General features: G+C 42.9%; 1 protein-coding gene across 4 annotated transcripts in view; it reads left to right on the top strand.

Annotated features, from left to right (window-relative positions):
• Nucleotides 1–5731: 5731 nt before the first annotated feature.
• Nucleotides 5732–25322, top strand: part of ADAMTS16 (ADAM metallopeptidase with thrombospondin type 1 motif 16) — a 190088-nt gene continuing 170497 nt past the window's right edge. For 2 of the 4 annotated variants that reach the window (XM_019491135.2, XM_019491133.2), the window contains exons 1-3: nt 5732–6082; nt 6304–6397; nt 16445–16770. In XM_019491135.2, coding sequence (XP_019346680.1) covers nt 6002–6082; nt 6304–6397; nt 16445–16770 — 501 coding nt within the window. In that variant the 5' untranslated portion in view covers nt 5732–6001. The remainder of the gene's footprint in view (nt 6083–6303; nt 6398–16444; nt 16771–25322) is intronic. The other 2 variants (XM_019491134.2, XM_019491132.2) reach the window with 2 other exon arrangements.

Here is a 25322-nt window from a genome sequence, read left to right on the forward strand (position 1 = left end):
AGTGAGCTGGTTTCTCAGTTTCTATTTGACTCAGCAGCTCCCTCTGATTCTGCTTTTTAAGATATTTTAAAGTAATGATTTACTCTCTCACAAAAGTAGTTAGATTTTGTGCAATGCAGTTTTCCCTTAGTGGTCTTAAAAATCAAGGTTTTGCCCTAAGAAGCAGAAATTTCAGTCTTGATCACAGCTGTTCTATATAGCTGGTGGCTAATGAACAACCAGTTTCCCACTTTCATTCCTTGCTTTTTTCCAAAACTGTTTTCCCAGGGGTTGATTCCCAAACTACTTGTTTTGGCATTGAACTCTCAATTTATCAGGGTATAGGACTGTGATAATAGACACCTTTTGCTTTCTAAGAAAAATGACGATGTGGAAATGATGAGTTCATATGGTTTGGATTAAGTTCTGCTTTGGAACTCAGTTCCTGGTTTTGAACAATTTAAATTTGTTCACGGGTCCTCTGCTGTCAATTGCAAGTTTAAATGTTTTTCAGATTGTGCTTTGGGAGAAGTGCAAAAAGTAAGGTCATGCAATCATATGAGTTTTAGCATGTTGCCCTGCCAATGTACCTTCACCCATTTCTGAAAAGACACATTTTCTGGCTGAAAGGTTAGTTCACTCTCAGTTTAGGTATTAAATGTGTCCCTTTAGTATCAAAGACTAAACCAAAGATTTGCTATCAAATTCAGAGACCTAAAACAAAGAAATGCAGGAAGACAGAGGGCTAAATCTGAAGGCCCCCACCCACCCCAAAACTTAAAACAGAATCTGGGCCCAGCAGGACTCTGGGCACTGTGTCAAAAACTGGTTTAAAAAACAACAACAAACAAACCAACTCTGCCACTTCAGCAGTTACCTAACCATAGAGGTGCCTTAACTTACTAAAGGCTTCCTGTTTGACCTGAACATTTCCTCAATGCCTTCTAGGTCTGCTTCTGAGCCTGCACAGAACTGCTCTAGCCTAAAAAGCAAGATGACTATGTTGCATCTAAGTGCCATTAGGATCCAGAAATCAAGTAGAGCAAAGCCTAGGTCCTCTCTGACATACGATGTAGTAGGCATGCTCAGAGTAAGCTTAACAAACCCCAACAAGATCAGGCCCCCACACAATATTCAGTTATATAGCTTTTTTTTAAAACGCTTAAAGAGGAGGAAGTGGTTGTAGGGCCAATGTCTAGTTTTTATATGGTAACTTGGTGATTACAGCACTCATCCAGGAGGTGGGAAGCCTGGGATCAAGTCCCTTGACAGTGTAATAAGGGTCAAAACCATATTTCCCACCTCTCAGCACAGTGCCTTTAAGACCAAGCTATTGGCTAGTCCAGGTAAGGGATAGGACTCAGCTTGCTGCACAGTGGTACAGCTTCAGTAGCGACTGCTAAATTCATAGTGTTGGGAAGAGTGGGTGTGAGAGGGACCATGACTGTAGTCTAGTAGTTCGGGCACTTGCGTAGGAGAACTGAGTCTTGGGTTCTAGCCTTTGTGCCTAGCACTGACTATGCACTGTTATGCAAAACCACCTTTACACAAAACTCAGAAATACTTCTGAGATTATGAAATGGAAGCCATGTTCCCCCTCCCCAGCTGAACACCCAATCTCTGTGATACAGAATCAGGTTCCTTCTTGTGCCCTCTTTCATACTAAGAGTCTTGCATTCTTGGCTGCTCAATAGACTAGCTTCAACAAGGGGAAGGAGATTGTGATCCCACTCAACCTAACCTATAATTCAGTGCCTAGAACATTCTCCTTGGAGTTGAGAAATGTGGGTTTGAAACTTCTCAAAGTTTGAGAAATGCCTGTAGGCCAGATCTCCCACATCCTGGGCCAGGTCTCTAACCATCAGGCTACTATAATAAAAGGCTGGTGCCACCATCTCTTCCTCCTCGTGCCTTACTACAAAAGAAATCAGTGAACTCTGCTCTGGTGTTTCAAAAAATTGATGTCGGTGCCTACCTTCCAGAGGGGGTTCCTGTGTACTGAATCCTGAGTGGATGGAAGTACCTGCTTGCAGCCCTGAGTCAAGCACCTGAGCTCTAGAGTAGCAGTCGAATTTCAGATGAACACCTGTGTTTCACATTTTCTTTTGGTTAGCTCTAGGCATCTCCCCACTTTGCCTGGGTGGTGGGAGGGTTGGTAATCGACTGCCTTTCCATGACACTTCTCTCTCCCTATGAAGTGAGTAGGCAGCCTGTAACTCCATATAGATTGTAACTCATATTTCCATTTCACACTGGGGGACAGGCACCTAAAAGATGTGCAGCAGCACTTGCCAGGTGACTAAGCTACTAAGGCAACCTTCCTTTGGACAATCCATTCCTTTTAGGTAGGAGATAGTTACTGTCCAGGGTGTTTGTATGTGAACAGAGGACAGTCATTATTTAAAGATTTTTTGTTGTCATGTCTGTGCTGCCACCCTTTACAGTGTCAGCTCAACCAAGGGGTGAAAAGATAGTGGGAAAGGGAAAGGACTGTGAATACAGAATGGGATCAGTGGCTTTGTGCAGAGACCTACAGAACAAGGGTAGACCCAGGGGGGCTGCACTGGTGCACTTGCACCCCGCTTTGATTCCACCTCTACCTAGAGTTTAAAATCAACTGCCTGGCAGTGGTAGCAGCAGTGCTGAGGGAGTCAATTTACTTCATGCCTCATTATAATCTACTTGATTCCTTCTAAACTCTTCATTCCCCAAGTGTTACCAACCCTCTCTCCTTTTTAATAGTCTTGATGTTCCATCAGTCAAGCTGCCTTTTGTTCTACAATTTGTCTGTTAGCTGCTCCTCCTAATGAAGCTCCTATTTCACAGCCCTGCAGTGTGTTTATTCTAATGAAGTTATATTTGTTTTTGCTTCAAATTTAAACTGAATAATACAACCCTAGGCCCATAGCATATTAGTAAAGCTTCTGGTTTATTTTTAACTGGAGACAAATGTGTGATATTTTATATGTGATGATGATGCACCCCACCATCTGCACCTCCCTTTTCAAAATTGTAGCTTCCCCCCATGCTACAGTGTTGATAACCACACACAGAATTGCTAAATTGCACAGGCAGGTTTCCCCAGATGGTCCCAGTCTTTCAAAACAACAATGTTAAATCCCTGTATTTTAAAAATACCACCTGCAACATTCCCCTTATGCTGATGTTCCCATGTTTTACCTGTAATTGTATTCTAATACTTTGAATCTATTTTTTTTAGTTTTTGCCAGCAGGTGTCAGCATGCCAAGGTTTCATAGGTTTAAAAGCAGCACAGATGAGTTTACATAGATTTACCACCTTAGTTATTCCTCCTTGAAAATTTCCTGTCTGTTGATTTACTTTTTGTTTTATCTTTTTATTTTGGTGTGCGCTTGTTTCTTAATCCTGACATCACCCTTCCTCCATTTCTTCTCTCATTTCAGAAATTGCACATACTTCTACAAACAAGTTGTTCTATTAGCACAGTACTTTGAGTAGGCTTTTGAGACTCACTGGGAAGACACTGCCAGAAACCACTGACATAAGATTGACATAATTTCTGAAACTAGCATATTTAAAGGAGTGTTGGACAAATAACAACTTTCAGCCTTCATTTCTTTTTTTGAAATGTGTCAACATCCAAAATCTTATTTCCACACGTCTAACTGCACCAACACTTAGACTGGACATAAGGAAGAACTTCTTCACAGTTCGAGTGGCCAAGGTCTGGAACGGGCTCCCAAGGGAGGTGGTGCTCTCCCCTACCCTGGGGGTCTTCAAGAGGAGGTTAGACGAGTATCTAGCTGGGGTCATCTAGACCCAGCACTCTTTCCTGCTTATGCAGGGGGTCGGACTTGATGATCTATTGAGGTCCCTTCCGACCCTAACATCTATGAATCTATGAATCTATGAAACACAATACTGTGTATCTTCCTAAAAATCAAGTGGTGCATTATTAGTGAAAGGTATTACAACTATGTAGACATTTAACTGCAAACCATATAAACTTTTTTACAAAAAACCAAAAATGTTGTGATCGTTACACTATTATCAGAGGCCTTTGATGCAGAAAATCATACAAGGCAGCTGAAGAACAAAAATCATTGTTCAGTACTGATGTCAGCAAGTGGTTCTCAACCTTTTTAGACTCGAGGGTCCCCTCCTTAGACTCAAGGCACCCCTCAGAAAATGTCAGCTCTTGGTTTTCACTCAGTTCTTGACTACAAAAAACAATACTAGAGCCATTTTCCTGTTGCAAAGAACTTGGAAAGACCACAACAGGGCAGGATGTTTTGAATACTCCAGATTCCTATTTGTACTCTCTCGGTATATCTCAGGAATCATGCTTGCACAATTAGCAGTGCTAACATTGTGTGGCCTCCTGGGGCACTCTTAAAAGGATCTCAAGGCACCCCAGGGTACCATGGCATTCTGGCTGAGAATCACCTGCCTAGAGCAAGACCTAAGAATCATCTGCCTAGACCAAGATGGCAGGTATGAGCCAGCGTTAGTTATGTGGCGATCCCTTCACAGCTCTGTTGCTGGGTTCAAGGGGTGAGACTAGGCTTCCCATTCAAAGGATTACTACTGGCAGTAGAGGCAGTGGATCTGAGTCCCCCTAGAGGCACAAATGAGGACGGCACTTAAAAACCAATCCTATGCAGTCTCTCAGTGAAGCAGGCGGGGGGGGGGGGCTTCATTATAACATCCTCTCCTTGGTTTTAACATGAGGGATGGAGGACAAGGCTGAAGTTAGTTCCTTATTCCCAGGGTTTGGATTACAGGGGAGCTTGGGGGTGGGGAAGGGGGCTGAGCCCCTCTGTAAGAGGCAAGACCCCCCCCCCATAAGACTTGAAAATCATAATCTGGGGGGTTTCAGATTTTGTTAGAGCATCCTGATGGGCAGCCCAATTTTTGTTTTTTGCAAGAGTCAAAGTGTAATTCAAACCCTGCTTATTCCCAGTTCCTTATTCCTGGTTCCCAGTTCTTTAGTTTGGGATCCTGGTTCCTTTTCCAAAGCGAATCTTTACACAGTGAAAGGTTGTTTCCCAATGAGATGTGCTACAGAGGTAATCAGAAATGGGTATTTATGAATTAAAATGGAAAACAAAACAATATCGTGGACCAGGTACACGGCCTCAAACCAGAGGCTAGGATTAGGCTGGGATCATGGGGCAAAAAGCTCTTCAGGTGAACCAGGAACAAGGAACTGGGGATAAGGAACTGAAATAAGGAACTCGCCTTAGGGGAGGGCAAACCGGGTGACCGCTTGGGGCCCCACACTTTAGGGGGCTCCAATTTTTTTTTGGGGGGGTGACGTTTTTGCAAGGAAGTGGCTCTATTTGCATTTTAATGCTTGACTATTTATCTAATTCCCCCCCAAGAATATTAAAAAGATCCACGATACACCTGTGGTGGCTTGGATATTTACCTGGTACATAGCCTTAAGGGGACTCTCTTGCCCAGGGCCCTAACAGCCCTAAGGCCACCACTTCTGGCAATAAGGAACTGAGACTGGGGAAGCAATTTCTGCCTCATGGATGGAGGTCAGCCCACAGCCAAGGTGACACCCCCCCGCAGGTTGGGGGCAGAGAGGAGGAGGAGGAGGTGGGTCAACCCATCCCCAAATCAGCAGGAGCAGCGTCCCAGGATAACCTGCGGGTCTTGCCGCCCCAGCGCTGGGAGCGGGCGGGGGCTGGGGCGGAGGCGCCCCTCAGGGGCAGCGCGGGCGGCAGGTGCTGCCCCTGGGCAGGGCGAGCGGGGGGCGGGCCGAGAAGGTGCAAGGAGGGGGATGCACCTGGCCAGCCCCGCAGCTCTTCCCCCTCCAGCAAGTGCAGCTGCCTCCAGCCGCTGACCCCGCGGAGGCTCCCCCCAAGCCCTGTCTCCTCCTCCTCCTCGGGCGGCAGGAGCCTCCGCCGCGGCTCCTCTCGCAGTGCCGGCAGCCCCCGCTCGCCTCCGCCGCTCCCCGGGGCCGGCAGCGCCCCGCCGACCCCCGCAGCCAGCACGGCCCGGCGCTCGGCACCGGCCGGGGGCGCCTCGGCCATGCGGGACTGCGGCAGCATGAAGCCAGGCTCCGCGCTGCTGTGCCGCCTGATCCTGCTGCTCGTTGAAATGGGGAGCAGGGTAGGTACTTCCACTGGGACCCTCTGCCTTCGCTCTGGCACCAGGGCCCTTCGGATCTTGGGCTTCTTTTGCCTTTATTTTTTTTGGGGGGGGGGGGGTGTCTTTCCTTTCCTTTCCTTTCCTTTCCTTTCCTTTCCTTTCCTTTCCTTTCCTTTCCTTTCCTTTCCTTCAAGCCTTTCTCTTTCCACTTGCCTCAAGCCCCCTTTGCCAATCCTTTCCAGAGTGCACCTGTGTATGCCGGGGACCCAGCAGCTGGAGCTCCTGGAAGCCAAAACTACCCCCGCGTGGAGCTGTCGGGCTTCGTGGAAAACAGTGGTAAGTCACCTAGGGTTTGTAAGCCTAATCCTGGTAGTCAGCAGCTCATAAATTTTGCCAGCTCTGAGAAATAGGCAGGACTGTCATTGTAAGGTTATTGCAAGCGGTAAGTTTTTCTCTGCAAGTGATCTACTGCCAATAGCAGATCCCCCCTGCTTTCCTTTAATGTGCTCTTGCTTTTCATCCCCTGAGACTTGCTGCTGCTTTTTTTTTTTTTTTTGTACTTTTTTTTAAGAAAGCATCATCACAGGTGTTCAGTTCTATCAGGATAGTTGTGTAGAACATGAGGAGAGGGAAGAAGAGTGCAACTTTTCCTATAACTATTACAAGGTTGCTTGTTGAAGTATAAGATCATGTGTTCTTGATGTGATTAGGAACTTATGAACTAAGAAATTCATTGATTGGGTACCTCATTCAAAATTTCAGAAGTGTGTGTCCAACATACAGGGAGTTCTGGTGCGTAAGATGCAAACTGCAGCACAGCAAAGTGTTAAACTAAAAGCTACAATGCCTTTTCCTGATACATATGGAGTTCTTTGGGTATTGTGGTGTTCCGGATTCAGGGATACATGTGTGTGTATGTAGATAGATATTAGCATTTTTCCCTTTTAAAACTATCTACCTATCTAATCTACCTATCTATCCACCTTCCTATCTAGTTTAAAAACAGGGAAAATGCTAATTGACTCTCTTGGATTTGCTCAAGCCAGATGGTACTCCATCTTTCTGAAATTGTCTTTGGTCTAGTTCTTAAGCCTGAGTGTATTCTTCAGCTGCAATGATCATCAGTCACCATTTCTTCCATGATCATAATACAACGTTCTAAATGGATAAGCTTACTGCTGGCTCTCTTCCAGTCCAGAATTATTGCCTCATAATATAAAAACAGATATAATCATGATCATTTAATACTGCGGAAATGTCATCTACATATACGCCAATTAAATGACAAGATGTTCTCTGCCAGCTCTCGCTAAATGATGATAGGCTATTAATCAGCAGCAAGCTCACTGTTTTATCTCAGTTTTTGCCTTATAGGCACTTACATTTAGGTGTCAAAATTGAATGTTAGTAGTGTTCACTGTTGTGGCGTTCAAAACATATTTAGACTTTGTTCAATATATAAAAAAAGGAAATTACACTGTTTATTATGCACATAAAACATGCACATGCTTAACCCTCTCCTGGAACTGTTCCATAGTGTAATAGTGTCATAAAAAATTATTAAAGGAAACCTTGCCTGACAGAGATGGGGAGAGAACACTAGAGGGCGCTTAATGCAAATACTGTCCTAGATAAATTAATTCCTACCTCTGTATTCATAACATTTATTGGAAAAACTGTCCTTGACTTTAGTGGGAATAAGATTGGTCTCGCCAGATGAATTGGCTGTGTTTAGTCAGTGGTGTTAATTCCAGGTTTATTCTATAGTTTAACTGCTTTTGGAAAAAGTTTGCAGTTTCTCTTTCTTATGTTTATTAAACTATTTACTCATGCATCTGTATTGCAGAGCTGTCTCAGTACTAGCTCTCTGCAGTATATTGAAAATTTTTGAAAGATTCCAGAGCAAACTGCTTGTCATCCAAGTTATAAAGCCCATACATGCACACATTTCAATTTAGTTCACAGCAAGCAAAAAGTATCTAGCCAGTCATGCATGAAATCTGCATTCTTAATAATGGCTTGATTGTTAAACAGATGTAAACTTTTGTATTCTGCTCAAATGGTTGTTGTATTTGACAAGCTGGGAAGATAATGTTTTTAAAATAGATCATTAAACACAATAGAAGCAGTACTGATTTGGTGATGCTATTTTTAAAAAGTATGTAATCCATCCTGTTAAGTACTTGAAAAAGAAAGGAAAACCATCACAGTTATGGATAAAAGTCTAGTGATGAAGTATACAGAGACAGACACTGTACATGGCTTGATAAAGCTGTAGATTATTTCTGGCAGGGAAATAAACAGATGAGTCAACTGAACCTGTCTGGGCACATCTCTGTATGTGGAGACCACTGGGGTTTCTTTGCAGGTGCCTATATTCACTGAGGCAGATCTAGTTGCAGACCATAGCACGTGGACAGCACCTGGTGTTTCCAGGGGTTCTTACTCAATGAAATACTAGCAGTTTCTTTTCTGTTGTATAACATTATCTTAGCAACAAAGTGGCAGTTCAGAAAAGGACAAACTAAGTAAGAGCTAATCATTTTCCCTCAAGCTTTCCTTTTCCCCCTCTCATAAATGTTAGCTTTAGGATTGCCGAGTAAGTCAACTAAATATCCAGGTTCTGTAATAATTTTAGAACACGAGTTTCTTGGCTATAATGTAAGTAATGATCTATCAAGGGAAGATGCTAACTAGGTCTCCCTCAAAAGCACAATAACCATTACTCCATCTCATCATAAGAGACTGAAATATTATGGCTATATCCCTACTGAGATAACTTAACTTAAGTCGCTGACTTTGGAAGATAAAGGTCCCTAGACTTGCTGCCTTTATGGTCTGGTCCAGCACCTAATAGAATGACCCCCCCCACAAACTTCAGTGGGCTTTGGATCAAGCCTGTAAAATCATAAAGAAGTTTAAAAGTTGGGGTCAAAACGGATAGTAAAATATTTCGTTTCATATTTTGTTGATAATTTTTTGCAAAAGTTGGAAATGTTGCTTCAATACACAGACACTTTCTCCTTTTTATGATGCTATGAAATATTTGGAAATTCAATTAGATTGCATTAGTGTGACTTCAAAAAGTTTCAGTCTAATTCATCTGCTTATTGCTTTATCTCTAACATATGCAAGTGCTTCCAAAGTACTTAAAAATAATAATAAACCCTCTCTCTTTTTCTACCCTCCTCCACTGGAGATAAATTGTGATTAGATTTGGGGGTTGCTATTGTTTATGTCTGCCCATGAGAAGAAACTGAGGGAAAGCTAACTAGACAGTCCTCCCCCAGGACCCTGTCCAGCAAAACACTTCAGCATGTGCTCAGCTTTAAGTCTGGGAATTTTCCAGCTGATGTCAGGCAATAACAAATGCACTGACAAAATCACACTGACCTGTGCTCATAGGCCCACAGCAGAAAATCATGAGTAAAAGTGGTACACATAGCAGAAGTCTTTTTTTGCAGTCTTGATTATTACTTTCCCCCAAGCCCATGGGCTAGGGACAGAAATGATGCAAACTTGTATAAGTGATTGGAAACCAGTTCAAATATGTCACACAACAGAAGTTCAGTACACATAAACCACTTTCAAAATGGCTAAAACTAGTTTAAGATAAACCTGGATGGAGGGATGCAATAACAGACTTTATTGATTTAGGTTAAATGGGTTTATTGAACTTCTTTCCCAGATTCCCTCTAGATTCAAGTTAACCCACAGTCCCCCAGCATCCCAGGATGCTTTGCACCTCCCGTGCAAACCCCCGCTTCACAGGGTAGGCTGGCTAGCATTGGCCCAAGTTGTCTGCTCCAGCCAAGCAGGGAGGTATGCTCTAGTACCCCCCAACTTCTGGCCTGGGCCACTGCAGGCATGTGGCTGCATTTCCAGAATCAAAAGTGAATGTCTGTTTACTTACTTATCTGTTCAATCTATGCAGTTCAGACTAACCTCAGGCTTTCTGAGTGTCTATACGTAGTCATAGAGGTCACTCTGGCTGCAGGAACACTTAAGAATGGTTAGGTGTTCAAGTCTGAGGTACAAGAATTAGGTGATCTAGCCTTCACCTTTAGGTATATGTGCTTCAGATTCAGTAATGGCAAATATATGACTTGTTTTCTACCCCTTCCTTGGTACCTTCCTTGTGGGCAGCCTATTTGTGTTCTTAGTAGGAGTAATCTATATGGGGATCATAGCTGCTCAGAAAATGGATGCACAATATCCATAGGTATCCGGTATGTTTGGTTGCCTTTGGCTCCGGCCTTACATTGGGATCCATGCAGGTGGATCCTTGTAGGTCTTCAAGGTGCCCATATGGTGACATGCAGTAATAATGTATTTAATGCTGACCAATAAAACAAATCCCATCAGCTAATGCTACAGTGATAGTTTTTGGAACGTATGTATTTGTAGTGAACACATCATCTCTCAACCCCTCTGATCCTCACTGCCAGGCATTTACATTTTCACTGACCTGGATTCTTGTATACAGGCTTCCATCCCATTAAGGAGAGCACAAAATAACTGTAGACACTCCTTCTGCCTGAAGAAGGGTGTTTGTACCTGAAAACTTGCAAGGAAGATTTTTTTTTTTAGTTGGTTTAAAAAACGATATCAGATTTACCTAAAGAACCTAGCTTGCTTTATATGAATTCATGCTTTTTTTTGATAAATAACTACGCATTGGTATTCCAAGGTACTGAGCCCATTTTTCATGACTCAAGGAAAGTTTCTTGTTGTCAACAACTGCAAGTAACAATAGACCCTCTTCTACTCTGAGAAACAGTAGAAAGCAAGAATAATGAGCAGCACCACACCTCTTGCCCATTCTAAAAGAGGTCTCTCTTCATATCTTATTCATAATCAAGTCAAACCTTATTTAAATGAAAAAGTTGAACAGTTAGACTAACAAAGAATGATTTTACTTTGACTTTTGTTTCTGTCACTTTGAGTGCATCATAGTTTCCATTCTCCTTTAATGTGTCATGATGGCTTAATATGACTGTGCAGTAAAGTTTGGGTAGATAGCTACAGAGATTAATTCTTCAGAAATATTTATGTATTGGAGGAAAAAGGAAGCAGGAAATAAAACACCACTGAAGAGAGCACTCCAAACAAGTATGTTCCAAATCTGACCGATTTGAGAATGTGGCCTGAGCTGTTTTATATTTGGTCTGAAACAGTTGAGTCATGTTTTGCATTTTATAAAGACCATTAAAAATCCAAATAACTGTTTCTAGTAATGTGGTTTCACTTCTATCATCACCTCACTACTGCTGTCAAACTGATAACATTACAAGGCCAACAATCTGCAAAAATGCATGAGGCGGTGAGGAGAAGGCAACATGAAAGCAACCAAGTCAGCCAACTCTCACTGTCTCTTGGTTCTGAGTGAGAAATTGATGACGAAAGTGAGTATTATCAGTAGTGGATAGCTGCACTGGAGAAAGCAGGTTTATAGATCGAAGTAACCAAGTAACTGAAAGCGTTGTCTATTTTCTCATTATATAATAGTTTAAGAATTTATAGCAGGGACAAGTTAAACTGTAAATGACAGAGGCTGGCATGTCCTTAACCACTATTTAAAAATATTTATTTCCCTTAAGCCAGGGGTGTCAAACTTACCTGGCACCATGGTTTAGATAAAGGTTGCTGGGCTAGTCTGCAGCCTGGATTGGGACAGACCCCTGTGCAGTGCCCATGGTGCCAGGTCCACTTGTATGCAGCATGCTCTGGTCCCAGGCTTCACTGTGCACATGGCATGCAGGGCCAGCATGGGGTGTACACTGCATGCAGTGCCCAGCATGGACACAGCACTGCAGACACTGCATTGGGAGTCAGTCCTGGGCAGCACATACAGCTCGTGCCCTGCCCCCCTGTGCCATGTATAGTGCTGGGTCCAGCCTGCAATGTGTGTTTCCTGCCAGCCCCATGTGTTGCATGCACAGTGGGCTCTAGGGCTGGTATGTGCTGCACATGGTCTATAGAGCTGGACTGGCTGCATGCCCTGCATGCAGCACAGGGGGCGAGCAAAAGGTTCATGCTGCATGTGGCACCCTGCTGGACCAGAGCCAGCATGTAGCGTGGGTTCAGTGGGGTGCTACATGCTGCACGCTCCTTGATCTGACTGACTGTGCCAGGTGCAGAGCACATGGCTAGTCCAGCCCCATGCAGTGCTTGGGGCTGGCTCAGAGATCTGTGAGTTGGATCATATGGGCCAGATCTGGCTTGCAGGCTGCATGTTGGAAACCCCTGCCTTAAGGTCTTCAAAAAGCAAAAAAAAAAAAAAAAGTAGCAGTCTTCCTGTTCTGTTGCATACTGTATAAAATAGTGCTTTATTTAAATTAAAATTTAAATGTCAAAATCTTTACCAGAGTTTGAAAACAGAGAAAGTTTTCAAAACAAATAGATTCAAGCTATGGAGTTGATAATGCATTGCATTCTTAACTTTCCAAGTTTGTTAAATGCCAGTTAATAATTACACATACATTTACTGTGCCCTTAAACTGTGGTTACATAGTTAACTTTAATTAGTTTAATAATTAAGAAGCTTTTCTTTAATATACACTTTCTCCCTTATTAAATGTAAAAACATTCTTACAAGCCATTAAAGGCATATAAGTTATTCTCCAAATGTATAGAATATGAGCAGGAAGGAGAAATGGAAGATGCTCATTTCTTACTTTTGGAGGCTAGGAAAAGCATGCTCAACTTCTGACAGCTGTGAATACTTGCATAAGTTGGGGGAGTGCTGAGGACATGGAATTGACTGGGAGGAAAAGAGGAAGTGTTTGAATGGCAGAGATTCCAACCAACACAGTTTGCTTTGTCTCTGAACATAGGATTTATATGCACGCCCCTCACCTCCCCTTAAAATGTGTGTGCATTTATGCTCTAAAAATGGTGAAATATTAACTTAAAGCAACAGAAATATGGACTTTAAATGTCATTATATTATCTCCAAAACTTGCATGAAATTGAAAAATATCCCCAAACATTTAAATATAAAAATCATAATCAGCCAGTAACGAGTAAACATTTTGTCCAGAACACATTTATGCACATTTTAGGATATGCCCATATTATGTCCTTTTACTTGCATGCATAATAACATGATTCACAATATGTGATTAGTATTTTCTCCAAGTTTCCAGGGCTAATTTGTGGCATTCTTAATCAGGATAAGTTTGGGCCCTGAGAGAGATCTCTTAGGATCCATAGAAGTTGGTAGGTCAAACTTGAAGACAGGAGCTAGCATAGCTATTGCTTCTTCTGTAGTTCCAGACTAGTGCTGTCCAAGTAACTCTTCACAGTGTTTTATATTCAGCATTCCTCTTCAAAAGTCTTTATGGCTTGTCTTTCATGTGTTGGCCCCTGTCATGCGGAGCAGAGTTGAGTTGTGGGGCCTCTAAGTTCAATTTCCCCTTGACCAAATTAAAGAGGGTGAAAAACACCTCAAGTTTCTTGATCACTTTTGAAAGAGCAGAAAAGTATGCTTCAATCATTGCAAGAGCCTTCCTGACTGTAAAGCAGCACAAATGGAGGCTGCCTTGCTGGCAGCAAAACTGCAGGTAATGTTATTTTTAGAGCCTCAAAATACCAGGCATAAAGTAAGGCTATATTTAGCCAAGTTCCCCAAGTCAGCATGGCCTGTGGTGGCAAATCTTTTATGTAGTGCTGCATGTTCAGGACACATCCAGATGTGCGTAGATGTTTGGTTCCCCAGGGACAACTAGCAGCAGTGCACCTTGCGCTGCAGCTACTTGTCCCCAGGGAATGTCTGTGCCACACACACTTTGACGCATGGCATGTTAGCCGGGGGGGCAGTAGGGGAGGCTGGGGCCAGCACAGTGCTGGCCCCAGCAGCCTTACCTGGAGTCCTGGGGGCCTACTGGGGTTGCAGCCACAGAGATCCTGCTGGGCAGACCCTGGCCAGCAGCTGCAGTGCGGCTCCAGATGTCCCAGCTTCGCTTTTTAGCAGTGCATGCTGCCTGAGCATATGCTGCACCAGTTTTTTTTTCCTGAATTTTTTTTGACCCCTGGATATCCAGGGGTCAAAAAAAAAAGTGGGGGGAAAAAAAGCCCGACACAGTGCACGCTTGGGCAGCACGTCCTTGGAGAGCGGAGAACACCAGACTGTGTGGTATGTGGCACTGCAAACATGCTTACGGCGCCACATACTTCATGACTGTGCTTGTCTGGATGTGCCCTCAGTGGTGCCTTTAAGAACACTTTTTTCACACTTGAAATAGAGTTGACAGCTGGAAACTCATGTCTAGTTTGTTCAGCAACCCTATTACACCAAAACAGATAAAGTGCAGAACACTTGCATCACTGGGAAGTACTAAAAAAATACATTTTTTCTTTGTTCCTGACAGTAGAAAAATGGACCATGATCAATTCTCAGTATTTCTTGTAAATCACCAACAACCCTTTATACTCAACTTTTAAATTGAAAATACTGTTTGGGACCTGGTGAACAATCCATGGGTAAATTGCTGATCTATGGTTTCCCATTCTACTGACAGTCCATGGATCACAGTTTGGGAGCCACTGGCTTAAAAATACATTCAAGTTTTCCTATAGGTTTTGTTTTGTCATACTGAAACTGTCCCCTGAGCTATTGGCAGTCCTTGTCATTAAGGCCATGTTCATCTCATTTCTTCTACACTTTCAAAGAAGCTTTAGTTCAGAATGTGTCCAAGAAATATTTTGGTCTCCAAAAAAAATCTAGCCATGTTGTCCTGTATGTATGATATCCATGAATGCCTTCAGTTTTAAAATCTGAAATTTTAGTAGTTTGGACACTGAGCCAGATTCTATTCCACCTATTGGGTACATGAATGGATTTTGTGATTCTATTCTACCCTTCTTGCATCTCTGAACAACTTTTAAAGTGGTTGTCCTCCACTTCCTCTTCGCTTCTTTTTTATCACCCAGTCTTAAGGGTGAAGCGATAGCATTTACAATTAGATGAATTAATGTAGTGGGGCTTAACCTTCTGGCCTTGTGGGCTAAATGAGTGGTGCAGGTCCTGTCCATGGGCTGGATCTAAAACAGTGTCCGTCTACACATGTGATCTGGCATGCTGCCCTGACCCCGTGAGCTGGATTTGGCTGCATGCTGGTTTGACCCCACATGGTGGCCCCACCATGCATTGGTGCAGTCCACCACACAGGGCCATGTCATTCCAACATGAAGGTTATGAGGCTCCCAATGGGTCTAGAAATTTGGCCTCAGAGCAATGGCAATTAATGCTGCCACTACATCCCCACCACCAAATTTTTGGACTTATGGTGAGACCCACAGACCAGACAACATGGCTTCACGGGCTAAAGGTTAAGCACCACTACATTAATAGATCATCATTAGAGATTTGAACAGGTTCGAATAGAATCATCTTAGATTCCTACATCCACTTAGGTGCCTGGTAGGTGAAATAGGATCGGGCCCCATGTCTGTCTTTCATGGCAATGCCAACCAGTGAGTGTATTTTGACTGGAAACAAATCCTTTGCTGTTGCCTTTGGAATACAACTGAACTTGAATTAGTTCTCCAGTTAAGTTAAACATTTTCAATTAAACTTAGCAGAACTGAGCACTTCTGTAGTGGTGAGGGGGATGGATTTAGGATGACCCTCCAATAATTTAATTCTATACGTGGAAAAATATAACTAATTTATAAATTTTCCATATTTAGAATCTGATTATTGGGGGGGGGTGATGTTAAATTCAGAGTTTGATTTGGGTAAATATGTTAATAGCACTTATTAATTTCAATGCTTTTATACTTCTTTCAGTTATGATTACAATATATATTGTAAGCATGAGTGTGTGGCAGTGTTTTTTGCTCTCTTGGTCTTGGATTAATTATGTGAGATCACCCCTGTTAATTTCTAGAAGATTAATTTTTATGGTGATAAACTATTTTAGCAGTGATTATGTAGGATTAGAAGGGGAGGTGGAGTGCCTTCAAGCATGGAGAGGATGATGAAGGATTCTTACTTGCCTTGGGGAAATTAAAAAAAAAATCATGGTGCAGTCCAAAAGAGGAATGTGCAGCTATGCCACTGCACCCCTTCTGGATCTGCCCCTGTATAGCAGTCTGCAGTAGGGCATCTAAGTATGAATCTGTGCCAATAAATGGAAATATGAGAGCATTGACCTTAAATTTTGTTCTTGTTGTGGGAAAAGTTAAGGGCATATGTAAAATATTTAGGTGCTGAATTTGTTTTGCGTTGATTAGGTTGGGTACACAGTATATTACCTTTTTTTAAAAGATTTTGTTATGTATAGTAGTTCCTATTGTTTTAAGCTGAAACAATATTGTATGTCCTAATGATAGCTTTTTCTTTCAATATGCTAATTCTGGCATATATGTTCATTACAGAATATGAAATTGTGAAAGCATATGAAGTAAATCAGAATGGGGATTACATAACACATGAAATCACACATCACGAAAGAAGGAAGAGGTCAACTACAAATACAGAAATTGACTCTCTTCATCTACGACTCCATGGATTTGGTCATGACTTCCACATGGATCTTAAGACTTCTAAAAACCTAATGGCACCTGGATTTATAATACAGACACTGGGGAAAAGTGGAACTAAATCAATACAATCTTACCCACCACAGGACTTTTGTTTTTATCAAGGTTTCTTACGATCACACAAGAACTCATCAGTAGCACTTTCAACATGCAAAGGCTTGGTAAGTAAAGACCTGGAAGGCATGCTTACTGTTAGCTAGGGCTGTTTTGAAAGAACACAGGATAGTTATTGCAATGAAAAATATTAACGTTTTGTTAGTGAAGTTTACAAAAAAGATTCAGATACTGAGATCAGATAAAAATTTAGTGTCAGTTCCTGCGATAAGCATTCACGCTTAAAAAAACTTTCACACTAATTATGTAAGTTGTCATAAAAACATTGGAAAATAGGGCTGGATGGGATTTCAGGGGTATATACAAGTGTTACATTTAGATCAGCCTAACCATGGCTTAAATTGCCCAAACAGTGGTGCACCCGATATACGCTGGTTCACCTAGGAGAAAAACTAAGTTTAGATCGATTTAAAGGCTGATTTAGCAAATGCCCATATGCATTCACAACACAGCCCCAGGGCTGGGAAAGTGCAGCCACTTGCCCCAGCCCCAGGACTATTCTGTTCCTACCCCCTTGACCCTGACCAGGCTACTTTTAGTCCCCTGACTATCTCCTTTGGACTGGGCCTTGACTTAACAGCCCACCCTGCAGACTTGCCAGCCCATCACCATAATTGGGGGCTGTGCATGTCACTCCTGGGAGTGGCAAACACCTGAACATGCCACTTATGGGTTAGGTTTAGGTAGCTTAAAGTAAGATGTGTAAACCTAAAGTGGCTGCATCAGATGGTACCCTAAGAGGTCATCTAGTCCAACTTTTGTGTTTAACGCAGACTCGTATCTTTCTAAACTATCCCAGACAAATGATTGTTCAATATGCATGTAAACTTTCCAACAATGGGATTCCACAACTTCTCAATATAATCTTTTTGAATGCTGTTTGGATTACACTCCCCACCCCCCACCCCCATCCCTCCCCCTCCAGTATTGTACTGTTGATTCCTATTTAGTTTGTGATTCGCTATCAATCCTACGTCATTTTCTGCAGTGCAACAGTTTAACCAATTGTTTCCTATTTTGCATTTTTGCATTCTACATACAGGATTTTGAACTTCCCCTTACTGAATTCATGCTATTTATTTTATACCTTTTTCTAATTTAATTCCTATTTCTAGACTAAGAAGTACCTGCTATCTTCCCCTCCCCTCATCTTAACTGGTGCCACCAACAAATTTACTAAGCGTAGACTCACTTCTTTCCCTTAAATGAAGATACCAAACCTAGGGCAATTTGGATCCAGGACAAACCTTTGGAAAACATCATATAATACCCCTTCCCAATTTAAAATTGAGCTGTTGATAAGTGCTCTTTGAGAATAGTTCTCCATTCAGTTACGTAACCAACTTAAGGGTATCTTATGTAGTGTCATCTAGATGATTTCCTTAGCTTACATTTAAAAACATCATTGGAGACAGAGTAAAAAACCTACTAAAATTGAGGTATATCACATCACTGCTCCCTCTCCCTTCCTATTCACAGGGCCTTTCTACTTCTCATTGGAGAAAACTGGGTTGAGTAGGCATGAATTACTCTTGACAAATCCATGCTGACTTTTCTTTATCACATGTTTTCTTCTAGGGGCTTACAAACTGATTTATGATTATGCTCCAGTATCTTTTTGGGGATTGAAATTAAAGTGTCTGTTCTGCAATTCCTTGGGTCCTTCTCCCTTCCCTGCCCCCTCCCCCACACCTTTATTTTCTTAAGAAAAAAAGATGAAAGGTAGCTTTTCCCTCTTTCCAGTCTTCTGGGACTTCACATGGGATTCAGGAATTCTTGAAGATAAGTTCATTTTTGGGTGCATCTACACATGCCATTAAGGTGAGGTGATAAACTCCAGTGCAGTTTGCACTGGAGATTATCATGGCACCTTAATGGCACATGTAGATGCTCAAACTGCTGCAGTCCAGGGCGCACGAGGAGATGCTGTGCCCAGGACTGCAGCAGTTTGAGCCAGTGTGGAGCAGCGCCAGGCTGGCCTGGGGCTGTGAGTTCAGTCCTAGGATCTCGGAGGTGGTGTCAGGTGGCAGAGGGGCTGGCTGGGACATGAGAGTGCCCCAGGGTGTGGAGCCTGTGTCTGGGCAGCAGACAGGAGTCTGACTCCCTGTTGCCTGTGCTGACTGGGTGCAATGTATGCCTGGGTCAGTGTTTACATGTGTCCCTGATGGTGCTATCTTATGACAGCGAAAACTAGTTTGCTGAGGTCTAATAGCATTGCACGTGTAGACTTTGATTCTTTACAGTGTAGAAAATTAGTCTACTGTGTAGTAAAGTGCATGTGTGGATGCACCCTCTGTAGAATAATGTCATCCTTGACTGCCCTAGGATTATCCAGACCTTTTGATTTGAAAGCATCTAGCTTATCAAAATTATCTTCAATTTGTTCTTTCCCTTCTTTAGGCTCTGCCCTTGTTAACTGTTTTCAGCTGATAGTTGCCCTTTTTGTGAAGATTGATGTTAAAAAAAGGCTCTTTTGTTTCTGTATTATTCTCTTAAATGTGTCACTAAGGTTAAATACAAATATCCACTCTCTGTAAGGTTCTTTTTAATTTCCAAGTAATTGAAGAGCCCGTTATTTAGCCAACCGGGCGTCTGTCTTGCTACACCTCCTTCACATTAGGATAGCCATTAGGATAGCCTGCTCTTGTGCATTTAATATTCTGTCTCCAAGAAACAACCAAATCTCCTCCCCATTTTTCCCTAAGATGTGCCTTCTAGGGGTTTCCGCTGCCAGTTCTCCAAGTTTGTGAAAGTTGCTTGTCTGAAGTCCAATGTTTATATTCCGATATTCTCCTTTTTTCCTTGCCTTAGGATAAGAACTTTGTTATTTTATATTTACTGTCATCCAAGTTGCTGTCCATCTTCAGATTCTCAACCAATTCTTCCCATTCATGAGCAGCAGACTGAGATGGATTTTGCCCAGCGCTGGTTGGGTTGTACCAAAAACTTGTCTCCTAACAATCCAAGAAGTTGCTGATCTATCTGTATGCAGCTGTTGCTGTCCCATCAGATATTACTGAAACTGAAGTCTCTCATATCCACCAAGTCCTGTGAATTGTCTGAATAGTTCTGTTAGTAATTAAAAAAAAAACCAAAAAAACAACCTCAGCCAGTTCTTTATTTCAATGTGTGGTATTGCCCTCATGGTGTTCCCCTTTATGTTAACCCAGGGCTGTCTAACTTGTAAGCAGCTGAGGGCTATGCTACTGCAGCCTTGAGTCCCTGGACTGCATCTCACCTCATTCCATGTCTGCATTGTGTGCACAGGCAGCACCTACCACCCTAGCTACACCAGCAGCTGGACCTATAGAGGGAACAGTGGCTGGTTAGGAGCTAGGAGGGGTGAGGGGCACATGTTAAGCTTTCATGGGCCATCAATTGGATAGCCCTGCCTTATCCCAGAGCCTTTCAAAAGGTTAATCTCCCACTTCGTTTTAGATCAAATTCTAAGTATGTTTAGAATGCAGAATAAGGGCTGTGTCACATGTTACACTTAGCATGTATTAAAAATACGAATGACCACGTGTTCTACCAGTAAAACATGTGCTAAGTGCGCTCACATTGTAGCAGTTGCACAAAAAGTTGTAAGTCATATCTCCATATCATATTAAGTAAACATGTTCAGCTGTTGTCAGACTGCTCCACAGAGATAATATGAACAATTTGTAGTCCTCACCCAGCTGTGTATGACATCAGCCAGGGATCCCTCTGCTGTATCGTGTCTCCAGGTGGGACAAAGAAAGCCATGCATGTCAGGAGGAAGGATCCTGGATCTTTTACTTGTCCAGTTCCTCCAGGATTAAGTTGAAAGCTGGGTGCCTTCAACCTCAGCTGGGACTCACAATCAGGAAGCTGTGTGTATGTTAGAGATCATAGCAGACACTAGCATGAGATGGCTTGGAACACATTCTAACTTTAATATTGCAGAGATTTAACACACACTGGGTTTATCTACACAAGAGACATTACTGCACAGTACCTGTAAATAGGGCTTGTGTAGATACTGACCGGGAGCATATTGCTCCTAGTCAGCCACACCATCTGGAGCCCGGTCCTGGCACTGCTGAGCTCCTGGCTCCCCCCAGGGTCCCTCTCTTCCCCTTGTTGTCCTGGCACTGTAGGGCTCCCAGCCCCTCACAGGAGTGGGGAGCCGAGCAGTAGGCCTGTGCGAGTTGGAAGCGATCCAATCCAGCTTCGGATCCAGCCACTTCTGATGCCAGGGATCCAATCCAGAGCTCCAGACTGGGTTTCTGCTTCGACCGGCTGAAGCAGCTCCAAAGCATCAGAGCTGCCTTGGAGATCTGGCCATAGGGTATAATGGGGAATCAATGAAATATCTATAACTTTGTTGTTTTTTTGTCTGATTTGGATGGAACATTCAGGGATGGTAGCCTCAGCTGAGAGCATGAAGTCTGCCAAATTTCAAGAAGATTGGTGCAGGGGTTTGGGGGAAACTGTACCCCAAGTTCTTGAAAGCAAAACTTATGTCATGTCTGTGTGTTACACTACAGGAGGGTGGAAACTCCAGGGGTAGTAGCCCCTGGTGAGGCCACAAGGCCTGCGAAGTTTCAAGATCAGTGCAGGGATTTGGGGGAAACTGGACCTCAAGCTGCAGACAAGCAAAACTCGAGACATGGGTGCTTCTGCAACTGACTGTCTCTTGTCTTGGGGCAGTTGATTGTCTGTATTGATTCTTTCCTCTCTTTAGTCTCTGGTTTTGTAGGTATTAATTGATGGTAATTAACTGGTTACATTAGCTAGGTCCTGTGTATTGAGCTGGACCCTGATTGAATCATGATTGATTGGTAACTGGTAACACAGTAGCTTAGCAGTCAGGCCTGCCGTACTGTCTCCCACACCCCAAGACAGACACAATTGCACAAACACCCATGTCACAAGTTTTGCCTGTCAGCAGTGTGCAGGAACACCATTGCGCCCAACTGCGTCCAGATCGACTTGATGCATACTTCAGCCAGGGGTCCTGGTGTATGATGATCTGTGTCCGCTGTATCTTCATCCACCAGCTGCACCTATCTCCACGACAGCTGGCAGGCTTCGTGGCCACAGCAGGGGCCACCATCCCTGTAGCTTTCACCCTGCTGCACCTTCACACATACTGTCACCAATGTCATGAGTATTGCTTGTCCACAGCTTGCAGTACAGTTCCCCCCCAAACCCCTGCACCGATCTTCTTGAAACTTGGCCTCATCAGGAGCCACCACCCTGTTTTTACCTCCCTGTATTGTAACACATAGACGTGACATGAGTTTTGCTTTCAAGAATTTGGGGTGCAGTTCCCCCCAAGCCCTGTATTCTTGAAACTTGGCAGGATTTGTGGCCCTAGTAAGGGCTACCACCCCTGCAGTTTTCACCCCCCCCCCTCCATGATGTAACACGTACATGTGACATCAGTTTTTCTTTCAAGAATTTGGGGTGCAGTTCCCCTTGAATCCCTGCATTGATCTTCTTGAAACCTGGCAGAATTTATGCTCCCAGCAGAGGCTACAATTCCTGCAAATTGCATCCAAATCAGACACAAAACAACAAAGTTATAGATATTTCATTGTTTCCCCATTATACCCTATGGCTGGATCTCTGAAGCGGCTCCGAAGCTTATTCCGAAGTGCTTCGGAAGCTCTGAACCACTTCAGAAAGCCTAAAGAAGCCAGCACTTTGATCCGGACGTGCTGCTTTGGACGCCGAAGCATCCAAAGCTTCTCCGGATCCGAAGCTCTGTCCAAAGCCTTGTACAGCCCTACTGAGCAGCTCTAGGACTGGTTAGCTCTTGCTTTCCTGCTCACCTAGGGGTTGGTGGGGAGCTCTCCTGCCCAGCTGGGGGCTTGCTGCCAGCTGCCCCATTGACTGGTCAGAACAGGGGGCTGGAAAACAGCTGAGGGGGAGGGGACACTTTCCCAGCTTCAGGGCACGGGTTGGGAAACAGCTGCCCCCCACCCTCCAGCAGTCCAGGCCTGATTCTGGTGTCCCCTGCTAGGCTGGGGCTGGCACCCAGGGGAGCCTAGAGCCCCACCCCCCGGGCTGCTATATGACAGGAGAGCAGAGCAGAAGTATCTCTGCACTGAACTGCTCCTGTCAGGAGCAAATTTGCTCCAGATTGGTGCAGATGTAGACATGCTGACATGGAAAGCTTACTTTCTGTGCATTAATTGTACATGTTGATGCATCCACTGTCTCATTAATCAAGGCCCTAATTTGGTCATCCTTCAATGCCCTTCCTGAGCAAGCTATACCCATTCACATCAATATTCCTGTTGTGTGAGTTGTCCTGCCTAATTTCAGTTATCTCAATTAGATTGTAATTGTGTGTACTAAGCCTTCCCATTCTACATGCTGACACTTCTTGCGTTAGTATATGGGCATCTAAAATGATTGACAGACTGCCCTGCTAATTTCTGCTTTTTCCTTACGTGATGTTACATCATCTTATTTTTATACCATTTCTATACTAATGATATGATATGTTATCTGTTTGTTGGGAACTAGACTGGGAAGAATTTTTTTCACCGGCCATGAGTACCCTAGGAATAGTGGTGGTTTTTCATTCTCTAATATGGGGGAATCTTGGGTTTATCTTGACTTACAAATGCACATTAAGACTGAAACTTTCCTTGTGTAAGCTAGAGGCACTTTTACATGTGCTCCAAAACATTCTGATTAGAAGACTCAATTAATTGAGTCTGCTGAGCGTTCCAATTAGAAAGCATCCTCTATAAAGCATCCTATGTTTCAAAATGGTGGTGGAGGTGCTTTAATGAAAACTCCTCAAACAAGCTTTAGTTATAATGCCCCTGCCGCTATTTTGAAATGTGGGATGCTAAACATACAAGATGCTGTGTGTGTTTTAATTAAAGTGGCCCCTAAGAGACACCCCCAAGAGACACAATGAACCTCTCTCCCTGCCCACCCAGGAGCACATGTATAGGCACCCTAGGATTTTAACATATATTGGTTAACATGTTAAATTTATCTCCCCCACCTCCTCACCCCAACTTCTGGGATTTTCAGAAGCACTCTAATTCCCCTCAGTCTGTATCCTGGGGAATTTGGGGCCCGATTCTATACCATGTATTAGGTGCATAACTGGATTTAGGCACCTCAGTGTGATTCTCTTCTCTGCTTGAAAAACAGTTAATGTAAGAGGTTGGAGGGGACCCCTCCTCCTTGCTGCTCTTTTATGACTCAGTCTTAAAGGTAAGGTGATGGTGTGTATTAATAGATTTTCATGGACTTGAAGAAACTGGAATAAAATTGCACTTAAGGCAGCTGAGACCTGCCAGGATATTTCTGAAAATTCCACAGGGGGTGCCTATTTGCATCCTCATCTGCATAAATATCTTTAAAAATCTGGCTCTTGTATCCCTTGAGCAAGGTCATGAAGGAGACTGAACCCTAGTCAGCTAAATCTCAGGTTGGTGCCCAAGCCACCAGACTATGTCTCCTTCAGCGTGACTTGCCTTAACTAAATTTCAACTAATAAACGGAAGAGGAAAGGATGAATTATTTGAAAAGAACAATTCTGTATGACCAAATACTGCATTAGAGGATGATTAGGTATTCTCCAGGTATATTTGTGTCACAGTGCATTTGTGCCTGTGAAAATTAAGATATATTACAATCTGGTACTTGGTACTATTGTGTTTTATGTAAGTAATCATACTGGAGGTTTATGTTAACTCTGAATTTTCTGTCATAGTCTCTGTAACCCATTTCCAGGCTTGGGAATTTGTGTCTTTGTCCATAATGTCCCCTTTATTCAGGAAAGCTTTACTGAGGATGTCTGCAAAGTCTCACTACCTTTTCAGTTAAATCACACCTGGAGACCCACTTTCTCTGTGGTGATTATAGGAAGTATCTAACTCCATCCTCTTATCTATTTAATTTAGTGATAAATCAGCTCACTTAAGTGAAGAAATAAATGGAAAGTTGGAACAGAAAAGTGTAAAGACATTAGCATTAAAGCTGAAAATCAGTATCTGGAGGGAGAGGATCTTGCGATTTCATTTAAAATAATTCCATGATGACTGCAACATAAAAGCAGCAGGAAAAACTTATGTTAATGGGCTTGAGCACTTCACTCACATTTGGTCTGATCAGGCTCCTAGGGGAATAAAATCTGATACTTCCTTAAGTTTACTTTTTGTAGTTCTTAAATTGTACAAAATCTTTCCTTACTCATGTGCCTCAACAGTGTCTGTTCTGAGGAAGCCACACCTTTTGTGGGTACCTTTTTTTGTTTTAAACAGAGCTAGACATTGATCTTATTAGCTTTCTTCAAGAGATTTTTCGCAGTGTGAATAGCTGTCTTTGTCACCACCTTACTAAATGGGCATTTTCATAGGGGAGGCAATAAGCTCATAGTGCTGCCTTAGCAAATTTATGCATTTCTGCTTCTGAGAATTAGACTCTATTGCAAGTAATTGGAATCTGCTACTCTGTGCCTTGCTATTGTACTTTAAATAGGTCATCAAAATTCTACTGTTTATGTCAACTTAAAAATTTTTAGAGCTTGAAATAGTAGTCAATAAACATTGAGGAATTTTCTTAGACAAATTAAAGTCTCCTTAGGGAAGTAGCAGCTGAA

Source organism: Alligator mississippiensis, chromosome 3, assembly GCF_030867095.1.
Source record: "Alligator mississippiensis isolate rAllMis1 chromosome 3, rAllMis1, whole genome shotgun sequence".
In the NCBI taxonomy this organism is placed as follows: Eukaryota; Metazoa; Chordata; order Crocodylia; family Alligatoridae; genus Alligator; species Alligator mississippiensis.